This window comes from Gracilinanus agilis, chromosome 3 (assembly GCF_016433145.1).
Source record: "Gracilinanus agilis isolate LMUSP501 chromosome 3, AgileGrace, whole genome shotgun sequence".
NCBI classification, from domain to species: domain Eukaryota; kingdom Metazoa; phylum Chordata; class Mammalia; order Didelphimorphia; family Didelphidae; genus Gracilinanus; species Gracilinanus agilis.
In genome coordinates, this window is record NC_058132.1 from 259,911,475 (window position 1) to 259,923,511 (window position 12,037).

Below are 12,037 nucleotides of genomic sequence, written 5' to 3' on the forward strand. Positions count from 1 at the left end.
AACTAAGGAGTTCCTTAAAAAATGATTTAAAAAAATAACCTGAACAGAGTAAATTCCATTAAGCCTTTGTTTGATGTCTAAGATTGTTATTTAAATTCGTATGAGTTAATTGTACTTACATTTATGCACAAGATGAAGTATGTCATTTATTTAAATGAAAGTGATTTAGAGTTGCTTATTTATTTTTAAAATTACATAATTTTATATTGTCAAATGTTCAACAAATAAACCATTGTCATTAAAAGAGTAACTTTTCCTAAAACATTAGGAGCTATTGAGACCACCTTTGTAAAAAATAGCATTCTAGCCATTAACTATGTTACACAATTAAAAGCGTTTGTTTAGAAACTGAAGTTAGTTATATCAGATCTATTATTTCCCATCAAATTAGAGAATATCAAGTTGCTTAATTCATGAACTTGAAGAAAGTTTCTGATTTTCTTTGGTTATTGCTTTCCTTAATTAGGATAATTTTTTATTTGTTTGAATCAGGGATACTGTGACCTCTTTTTAAAAATCCTTCATAAAATTTAGGTTTATGGGATATCTATTAAAAGTAATAAAGACCTGGGGCAGTTGGGTGACTCAGTGGATTGAGAGCCAGGCTTAGAGATGGGAGGTCCTGGGTTCAAATATAGCCTCAATTACTGCCTATGTGTGTTACCCTGGGCAAGTCACTTAACTCATTGCCTTTCCTTTATTACTTTTCTGCCCTAGAACAATACAAGACAGAAGGTAAGGGTTATTTAAAAAAAAAGAAGTAATAAAAATCAGTATTTGAAACATAAGAATAGGGTTAATTGAAGACTGCTTCATTTTGGAAGTAGAATAGGGAACAAGAAAGAAACTGGATTTGTGATTTCATTGATATAGAGGACTTCCAGTGAGGAAACTTCTTCTACCAGTGCAGGGCAGCACCATCTGGAAATCTTTTACTTTTGGAGTTATATAGAGCATTGAGAACTTATAATTGACTTGCCAGAGATACATAAACAGTACAAGTCAGAGATCTTCCAAGATTTGATGCCAAGCTGTGCTTTTTTAAAAAACATTGCTCAAATTATGAAACTTAAAAATATTTTTATGATTGAGTTGCAAAATCAGGATTAAGTATGGGATCAGATTCAGAACAAATTTCAGGTAGTCTTATTTTGAGTAATTTTCTTACATCAACATAATCCTTAAATACTTTTTTAAAGAATCTGATTTTGAGAATGTTAAAATTATAATACACAAAGGCAGTTTTGATTTTTTCCTTGGATAAAAACTGTTGATTCAAACCACTGGTGTAACCATTTAATTCTTTATCATTGTGTTTTTCCTCCCCTCTTTGCTTCTTATGCTCATTAATCCTTCTAGTTTGTTAGTGTTTATTTTTTTTTAACCCTTAACTTCTGTGTATTGGTTCCTAGGTGGAAGAGTGGTAAGGGTGGGCAATGGGGGTCAAGTGACTTGCCCTGGGAAGTGTCTGAGGCCGGATTTGAACCTAGGACCTCCTGTCTCTAGGCCTGGCTCTCAATCCACTGAGCTACCCAGCTGCCCCTAGTGCTTATTTTTTAAGTAGGAAACAAAATTTCTCTTCTTTTCTTATTCCCCCAGAGAAAAATAAATTAAAAATAGATACATTCTTTACATTAGCAACAAGATAATCATAGATTGACTTTCGTCTGCTTGTTTTTCTTTAATTTCTTTGTATTTACTATATAATTTCATTGAGTAATTGCCATTAAAAAATAACTTAAGCAGAGGACTATTAATTCTGTACTTGTAAATGTTTTCATTAGGAAAACAAGTTTAAGAGCTTTAAACTTTTCCTAAATAATTATTGTACATTTTCCTTTTTGTTTTTTACATTGTTGCCAGTTATTTTTAAAACTAGTCTGCTGTAAAGTATCTTGTTTTCGTTTTCTTTATTTGCATTTTTATTTTTCATTCCTGGATATCATTCTTCATACCAGATTTAAAAATAAAAAAGACTTTACAAAGTGTTGCAAAGGTCAAGGTTATTATGTCTATTATGACTATGACTTTTGGGAGATACCGAACATGGTTAGTGGATGGTCTGACTAGTGGCCTTTGGCAGTAATTTTATTTACACTGATAAGTTATGCTAGCCAGGCTCTTATCATAGCCCTGCCTCTCTTGAAAGACCAGTTTCACTCCCGGTTGAAACAAGGAAAGTTTATTCTTCTTTAGGTGAAATCCAAACATTTGCTGGATAGTTATGTTGGTTTACAATCTCTGATGATTTAGTGGAAAGATTAAAATGAATAATATTTGTCTTAAACAGAACCATTTTATACAGCAGTCTAGGTTATTGTACTGGAAAACGTGTGACTTCTTTATTATATGATGTGATTACATGAGAACTTAAGCTTCTTTTCACTTTTTGGTATATAGAAGAAATAGAAGACCATAGTTTAAAATGGGTTAAAAAAGTATGACAAAAACTATAGAACATTCTAATTATGAGTAATCTTTGTGAAAGTTTGAACCTTAAAAAGGAGTTGCCAAGAATCAGGCTATTCCTGATTTCTGTGTGATTGTACTGTGTTACAACTCCAAGGGGACAGTGGCTGTTTGTTCACATTTTCTTTTATCTGTCTTTTTCGTCTGAGAAAGACAGAGTGACAAGAAGCTACAATGAGTATTTTCTTTCAAAGGCATACTCTTAAGATGAGAGTAAACCATTTATTCATATAGAATTTTACTGGAATAGAGTTTTATCTGTAAAAGACAGAATTATGTCTTTGAATAAGCATCATGTAGAAAGACAGCTTTACTTCATATAGAAGTTTTGATTCAGTGACATCGATGTTCTAGCTGTAGTTCAAATAAAAGGCCATTTTTCCTGAACATCTTTAGCCCCTATTCTTGTCAATTTAAGACAAATTTCTCTTTTATTGTTTTCTGTCACTTTCTGTCTCTGTCATTTACTGTCTCTGTTACAGTCAGTCTCTCTGATCCTTCTTTGTCTCTGTTGCTCTGTCTCTGTCACTCTTGTTTCTCTGATGTGGCCTTTTTTGACTCTTTTGCTCCCCATTTCTCTCTTTTTCTTTGTTGTTTTTTTCTTTCTGCCTCTCTCTTCATATACCAGCACACAGATGTAAATATGTGTGTGATTTAGTCCAGATAGCTTTGAAAACCTGGCTGGATAAATGCCAACTGGGAAATGGAATAATTGGGGTGGGGGTGGGTGGGAATAACACACCCAAACATGAATGTAAAAGGGATCAGTTTACTTACTTCAAGGGATCTGTTACCTCATTAATGTGGGTGTCCCTTCAGGTGGAGCAGATTGCAGCAATTTGATGTGTTTTTCCATCCTCATTGTTCTTGTCATTTCCTACCATATAGCTTTGGTTCTCTAAGGAACAATGAGTAAGGAATTATTGAGTTTAGCATACTGGAAAGTCTTAGAGTTCAGTTTCAGTGACAATGGTTTGGTCTGAGAACTAGCCTTGCTAATTATGGAAAGATTTTGCTAATTATGGAAAGATTCATCCCTTGTGGATTGGTAAGAGATGATGAATTCTTTGGCAGTGGCAAAATATGAGAATTACCAGTTCAGCAGAAAATTTCTGGTGGATTAACTTAATGTTAGAGCTTATGGTGGACCACAGATTGAATATGTTATAAAATTATACGTACTGTCAAAGAACACAGAAATTATAAAGGTAATATGTAAATATGAAAGAGTATACTGTAGTATGGTTTTGCATGATTTGTTATCAGTGGCAGTAGGACTTTGAAACAATACATGACCTTGCCAAGGATGAAATTTTTGTTCAGTGAATAGAAAACCAATATAGCAAATCTAGCATTTTTGGTGTTTTTTTTTTTGGTGGTACTTATTGCCAAAGAATGATGTACTAAATCTAAATAACTCAGAAAAGAAAATTGAGAAAGAATGCTGGCCCCTACTACTTGTTACTTTCTCTTGTTTTAAAGAATCTATACTACCTCAAAGTTCCATAAAAACTACAAGCCTTAAATTATTATCTTGTTAATTGAATTAAATACCACTGATTTTGGCTAATAAAGGTATTCAAATTCAAAAAACTAAATTCTTGTTTTACTAGTTCTTCAAGTTTATGCAAAGAGTATTTGACAAAAGGTAGAAGTAAATAGGTCACAGTTTTGCAATATAACACTGGATATTGTTTTGTGTGTTTGAACTTTAAAAATATACATATACAATAAGTATTATAATAGCTTGCACACACACACACACATATATATGTACATATATATCTCAAAAGTTTAAAGGATGCTTTACTCACAACTTTATGAAGGAGTTGGTAGAGATACTCCTTATTTTATAGATTGAATTTCAACTTTGGAATGGCTTGCTTAGTCACATGCTTAGGAAACATAATTAGCCAGAAAACATAAAATGCTAACTTCACAGTTAGGAGAAAGGGATAATAAGATATGCTTTGGAATCTAGTTTGATTGTTTAAACATTAGGCAATTCAAATTATTCACTGATTACTATGTGTTTGGTACATTTTCTGGGTTACAAACTTTAAATTTTCACTAAATTGCTTTCTATCATTAACATGAATTTTTTTTCAAAGTGATCATTACAATGTCTAATCAGTTGTGATATGTCACAAAATTGAAAGCAAAATTGGTAGAAATCAAACTAAATAATTATTTTTTTCATTTGAATATTTAAAAATCATTTTTGTTGACTTCTTTTGATTATTCTTTTGGACAGGGAGTAGAAAATAGCACAATTTTAATAATGTCAATATAAGCTTTTCCTTATTTTTCTGTACATTGTTTTTACTGTTGGTTAACACTTTTATAATGTTTCTTTAACTAAAAGGGCAGAGCACCTTTCCTTAGTTGAATGTCTGAAATAGACAAATGTAAGCATGGTGATAGGGATAGTGATAGGATCTAGTATTTGATTGGTATAGGGAATTTCTAGGGGAAGAAACCCTTCTAATTTAGGCTACCACCTTCCCTGTAATTTATAATCTTAAAGAATTGCCCAGAGCACTGCTTCTCTTCCAGATCCGCCCTGGGTCACACAATCATTCTGTATCAGAGGCAGCTCTTGACCCAGGTTTTCCTGGCTTCAAGGTTCTCTCTCTACTAGCTGAATGCATTTTGGACAATTCTCCTTATTTTTGGTGGGTTGTTCCTACATGTAAATCTTTTATGTGGAGTAAAATAATCCAGATGATAGTACTAAATATTATATTTAAGCCTTTTGTAGTAGTGTTATCTGAAGATAAATGAAATCCTATCATCAGAGGAATGATGATTCTTGGAACAGAGTACACATTTAAATAAAGGCTTAAATAGACAAATAACTTAAATGAGCATTTTCTTTGCAACTCACTTGATGTAATGGTTCTGATAACTAGTGCTTGGTCAGATTATATTAGCCATGTGTCCCCTTTTCTGCTCACACAGGTAATTAAAGTATACAATGAGGATGGCACCAGCAGAGCATTGGAAGTCCCAAGTGATACAACAGCAAGAGATGTTTGCCAGTTGTTAATCCTCAAGAATCATTACATCAATGACAACAGCTGGACTCTTATTGAACACCTTCCTCATATAGGTTTAGGTAAGAGAGAACTGGATTTCCATTTCATTAAACAAATAATAATTTCATAAGGAACATCTAAATCTCACAAATATTCTTCCTTCTCTTTTAACGTGGTGAAGATTCTTCTTCAGGTAAACACAATTTGTGGAAGATGTAAGGTGAGATCAGAGTGAATAGACTCTCACCGTAACTTTTCTTAAAAGCATTTAACAAAAAGTAGCATTGATTTCAGTAGAGGACTAATGTGTTGCAAACTTATCTCCCATCTTTTCTTTAGATGAAGATTTAGCTCCTTGAATTACTTCCTTGAACCAAAACATTGACATATCTGGGGAAATTCTAAACTGACGGATACTTGTTCCTAATATTATAGGTCTGGAAAAATAAGTTTTATAACTTTGTTTGGTAACCTAGTAAGAACATGTAGGGATCTCAATGAGATAAGTGATAATTTGGGCTCTTGCTGGGCTTTATCCTGGTGGTAGATGCTAAGAAATCTTAACTGCATGTTCCAATATGGTTTTAATAAATGGAATACCTCTCCGAGCCAAGTCTGCTCTTTTTTTTTTTTTTAACCCTTACCTTCTGACTTGGAATTAAATAAGTATTGATGCCAAGATAGAAGAGTGATAAGGATTAAAATGACTTGCCCAGAGTCACAAAGCTAGAAAGTGGGTGAGGCTGGTTTTGAACATAGGACCTCTCATCTCCAGGACTACCACTCTATCTGTTGAGCTATGTAGTTGCCCCTTAGTCTGCTCTTGAGGGCATTTTTTTAATATTATCAAATGATTTGGCAGTTTCCCCATTTGCTACTTCAGTTTACAGTGCAAAAAGCTAAAGCATATATTTTCCCAGCTGTTATGTGAAGGGAATGTCAGTAAATAAGCAAGCATTTATTAAACATCTCCTGTGTCCTAGACACTGTGCACTTCACTTGAGATAAAAATATAGAAATGAAACCATTTATATTCAATTAGGGAAGACATGATATATTTAGTAAGTATTGTATAATTGGAATCTTGTCCCCAGAACTCTCTCTCCCAGCATCCCGCTTTCATTCTCACGTTACATCCTCACGTTTTGGAGATAAAGTTTGTGTGCAACCCCACCGTGCACTTTTCCTGCTAATGTGGCTGGGAAAACTCTTTACTCAGGCTTTTACTTTTGCCTTTTTATTTCTTCTACTTTAATTTTAATTATTAATAATTATTAATAAATTTTATAAAATATAATACTTGAAGTTATTGGTTATTAATTTTAATCTTACAGTATATAAATTACAAAGTAATATAAATATAAAAATTTTTTTGTATGTGTATGGGAAAGCACTTTTGGCTGGTGAGATGAAGAAAAGTCTAGTTTAGGTTCCTAAACTGAGCTTCTAAGGAAACGAGGGATTATAAGATGTGGAGGTGGGTACAGAGAGACAAGACAAGTGTCATATGTGAGGAACAGGCCAACTTAATGAAACCTGGAGAGTAAATTGGGGAGGTGTAATAATGTATATTAATAATAGAAAGTTAGGTTAGGGCCAGGGTATGAAGGCTTTAAATTCCAAACTAAAGAAGCATGATTGAATCCTAGAGGTTAAAAAGGAGCCACTGGACTTTATTGAGGGTGTTGTACTCAGCCTTGTGCTTTAGCATTTTTACTATGTGGAGCAGGCATCTGAAAGAAGAGAAAATTGAGGCTAGGAGACCAATTGGAAGACTATTGAAGGTGGGAAAGGTGGGACTGAGGTAGAGAAAAGGGAAAAAGTATTTATATTATTCCTGCTATGTTTCAGGCATTGTGCTAAGCACTTCTTACAAATATCTCATTTGATCCTCACAACCACCTTGTGAGGTAGGTGCTATTTATCCCCATTTTTCAGGAAAAGAAACTGAGGCAAATAGAGATTAAGTGACTTGTCCAAGTTCACGGAGTGATTTACTGTCTGAGGCTAGATTTGAACTTAGATATTTCTGACTTCCAGCTTTGTACTCTATTCACTGTGATACCAGCTGCCTCTCTAGAGAAGATGGATCAAAGGGATACTGGGTAAGAATTGATAAATTCTGGCAAGTGATTGGTTATATGGGATGAGAGAGTGAAAAAAGTAAGGATGACACCAAGATTTCAGAGCCAAGTGTCTAGAAAGTCATGCCTTCAGCTGTATTAAGAATATTCAGAAGAGAGATGTGTTTTGGGAAAAGATAATGAGTTATGTTTTGGATATACTGTGTTTTAGAACATCTAGCCTGGCCGACAGACAGTTAGCTACCTGAAATTCAGAATACAGGAGAGTGGGATTGGATATCTAGATCTTGGGAGTATGAAAACTGGACTCATCAAAGTTGATGAGTTAACCCAAAGCGGGCAAAGAGAGAAGAGGACCAAGGACAGAGCCTTGTGCCATACCCATAGTTAGAGGTGGGCATGTTGATTGTGGCCCAACAAGATACTGAAAAAGAGTTCTTGGACAACTAAGAGGCAAACCAAGAGAAAATGGTGTCATGAAAACCCAGAGAGGAGAGAATCCATCAGGAGAGGCTTGTCAGCAATTTCAAGTGCTGCAGAGAAGTCAAGAAGAATGAAGATTGAGAAAAGGCAATTTGACAATATAGAGGTCATTGATAGCTTTGGAGAGGGCAGCTGCAGTTGAGTAATAGAATTGAAAGCCAGATTTCAAAGGGTTGAGTAGTGAGTGAAACGTTTAGGCAGTGAGTGTTGACAGTTTTTTCTAGTAGTTTCTGAAAGGGAAGAGGGGGGAATGCAGAAAGATATATAGGAATATTAGAATGATAGTTTGAGAGGACAGTGGGATCAAATGAGGGATTTTAAGGATGAGGGAGACCTGAATATGTTTATAATCACTAGGGAATAAATGAGTAGAAAAGGGAGAAATTCAAGATTAGAGAGAAAGAGAATTATAGTTGAATCAAAGAGAAAAGATCAAGAGTATATGTAGGGAGATTATCCTGGGTTGGTGGCAGGGAGAGAGAGAATATTATATATATACATATATATATATATATAATGTACACACATACATACAAATATATATGTGTGTGTACATATAAAAATGTACATTATTTTGACATGTGAACACATACACAAAATCATTTTTTGGACAGGACCTGTGATTTCTTTGGTGGAGGGAACTCTAGTGAAAAAATTTCCCCTGACAGTAGAGATCAAAATCTGCATTGCAAGTTATAGTCTTTTTTCTTTTGGACATGACCAAAGCAGAAATTTGCTTTTATTGACTATATGTAAGGTTTTAAAAAATCATTAGTCCTTGAAACTTCTATTTTATTTTATTTTATATATTATATACTTAGATATACCACCACCAAAAATTTAACTAAACAAATGCATAAAAATTATGTGCAAAACCACAAACTTCACATTGTTATAATTTGTTTAAAATATATAAATTAGATATGTGTGCTAATATAAACATTCTCTGCTTTTGACTTCCCTTTGGATTTGTTTTATTTTAATTCTTTTTTCTCTTGATTTTGTAGCTTTTTAAAAAATCTAAAAGTTATGTTATTATTCTCTTTTTGTCTCTTCATATAGTTCCTTTATATTTCCAATATTTATCATTTCTAATATCATAATACAATCAATTACATTCTAATGTCACAATCTATTTGTGTTATTTTGAGTTATTTTGTCTTAACAAACACAATTTCCATGAAAATTTTCATATATATGCAGCTTTTTGCCCTCTCAATATTGCTCTTAGGGTCTAATATTAGTAATGGGATTGCTAGGTCAATGAGCATGAACAGCTTTAAAGCTCTTAATGTATATTTCTATCAAATTATAGTCTTATAGAATTGCTTGAGAATTGAAAAGGGAAGTGACTTGCCCAAGTCGCCAATATGTGTCACATGCAAGACCTAAACCCAGGTCTTCCTGACTAAAAGGATTTCTCTTTACCACCATTCTACACTGCCTCATGTGTAAAATTTTTTTTTTCGGTAGATCATTTTCATGTGCCTTTTTTTGGTTACCATTTATTTTTATTTATTAAAATATGTAACAATATACTATGTAACATGATACATATCATTTATACATAACAGTATATTTATATATATATATAACAGTACATATGCTTTCTTATAAATATGTAATAAATTATAATAAATATGCTTATCTTAGAGAAACAAATTATTTCATTAGTTTTGTCCAAAAATCTGTGTCTCAGTCTTTATTCCCCCTTCCCTCTTACTCTCCCTTCTCTACAAGAAGGCAGGTAATATGAAATAGGCTGTACATATATTATCATACTACATATTTCCCTGTCCATCATATTGTGAAACAGGACACATATTGCTTACACTAGAGAAAAATTCTTGGGGAAATAAAGTGAAGAATGGTATGTTTCAATCTGCATTCAGACTCTCTCTGTTCCTTCTATGGTGTGGATACCCTTTTTCGTTGTGACCATGTACTTTTGAGATTTTAATATGAAGTAAAGTGAAAACTTAGATTCTTTTCATAGGCATTAACAGAATATAGATACATTTAAAATATTTTGGTTTTGTTTCTGGAAGCTGCTAAAATAAAGGATATGAGCCAATAATCATTCCTAAAATTGACCTAATAGAGGCTTTGGAACCATACGTAAGTTATTTTATGTGATTATAGTTAATCAATAAACATTTATTAAGCACCTGTTAGGCATTTTGCCAAGAATAGGGAGCATAGACAGAAGCAGAAGACAACCTCTGCCCCCTAGGAAACAAGTATGTGCAAAGTAAGTTTATCTATTTTAAATGGGAATCTGTTAAAGAGAGAAGGCCCTAGGGATTGGGAAAAGCCTTCTATAAAAGATGGGATTTTTGTTGGGACATCAGAGAAGCAGGGAAGTCAGTCAGCAAACAAAGTTGAGGAGCTAGAGTGTTTCAGGCATGGAGAACAACCAGAGAAAATGCCTAGACCTAAAAGGTGGTATGTCTTATTCATGGAGTAGCCAGGAGTCCAGTGTTGCCATGTACATATTGCTTTTTGATCCAGGTTAAAACCTCTGGGAATAAAATTATAGATCTTTTTATTGTAAAAAATTTACACCTGGTGATAAAGCATAAAAATATTTTTTAAAAAAACTTTTTATGGTTACATGATTCATGTTTTCTTCCTCCTCTCATCCTTACCCTCTCCCAGAGTTGACAAGCAATTCCACCAGGTTATACAAATATATAAATATATTTGTGTGTGTGTGTATATATATATATATATATATATCATCACCTGAACCCATTTCCATAATATTCATCATAAAAGTTTTTTTAAAGTAGACTGTGCTAACTTGTTATTTACTTCATTGCCAAATGTAAAAGTGATGTATATTAGTTCTTTTGCATAGCTTATAAATAATTCTGCAGATATCTTCCAGTTGGATAGCAGCATCAAATTTGACATTTTTTCCTATTATCTTTTTTAGTTAATGAAGGTAATTCTGTATTTTTCTTAAATGTAATTATGTATAAACAACAGTAAATGCCCTTGAACTAGATAATGAATTCTTGATTTATTTCTGTAAATAAACTTCATAATGTTCATAGCCTATATATATCAGAATCAGATTTCCACCTCACTTATATTCACATATATATTCACATATACATATTCACATAAAGTTCACACGAATGAAAGACTTTGTAATTTGTCAGAACTTCTCTGATTAAGTGAGATGCATTCTACAGAATTTTCTGCTGAAATCTCTCACAAGGTGCTCATCTAAACATAGATTTCCAAGATTCAAGATCATTTTCCTCAAAGCTAGTCCAGTGCTATAACCACTAGATGTCATTTTGCTTACACATACACAGATAAGTGTAGAACTTGATAATTAAGGGAGAAAACATTCAAAATAGTAGGATAGTGGTGAGGGCATAGAATAAGAATAAGGGAATTCATGGAGGTTTAGATAAATAGATAAAACATTTATTAAGCTCTTGCTATGCCCTAAGCTAGGATACAAATACAAGAAAGACTGGCCTTGCCTTCTAAGAGATTAGATTCTAATAGGAGAAACAGTGTATAAAAGAGGAGTTTCAAAGCCGTAGCAATAAGGTGTGAGCTGGCTTGTTATGGAAAGGGACTAGAAGTGTGAAAGATCTAGGCATGATAAGACAACAGTTGGCCTGGCTGAACCCTGGATAGTTCCAAGATTCTAGGGGGGTAGAATTCAAGATGGCCCCAGTAGGTCATGGCTTGGAAAGACCCTGAAGTGAGGTGGAAATCTGATTCTGAAAATTGGATTTGGAAATGGAGTTATACTGTTGGCATGTGGGACAGCCTACAAATAAAAGGAAGCAGAAATCAGTCTCAAGTTTGAGGAATAGCTAGTATTCTATTAGCCTAAAATACAGAATTCAGAGTGGTATGAAATGAAGCTTAAAAGATGGCTGAGAACTGGATTATAGAAAGTCTTAAAAGCCAACCTAAAGAATTTACATTTTATCC

General features: G+C 33.4%; 1 protein-coding gene across 2 annotated transcripts in view; it reads left to right on the forward strand.

The window, feature by feature from the left end:
- Positions 1 to 12,037, forward strand: part of GRB14 (growth factor receptor bound protein 14) — a 155,466-nt gene that overhangs the window by 94,443 nt on the left and 48,986 nt on the right. For both annotated transcript variants that reach the window (XM_044666557.1, XM_044666558.1), the window contains one exon: positions 5,431 to 5,587. In XM_044666557.1, the coding sequence (XP_044522492.1) occupies positions 5,431 to 5,587 (157 nt within the window). The remainder of the gene's footprint in view (positions 1 to 5,430; positions 5,588 to 12,037) is intronic.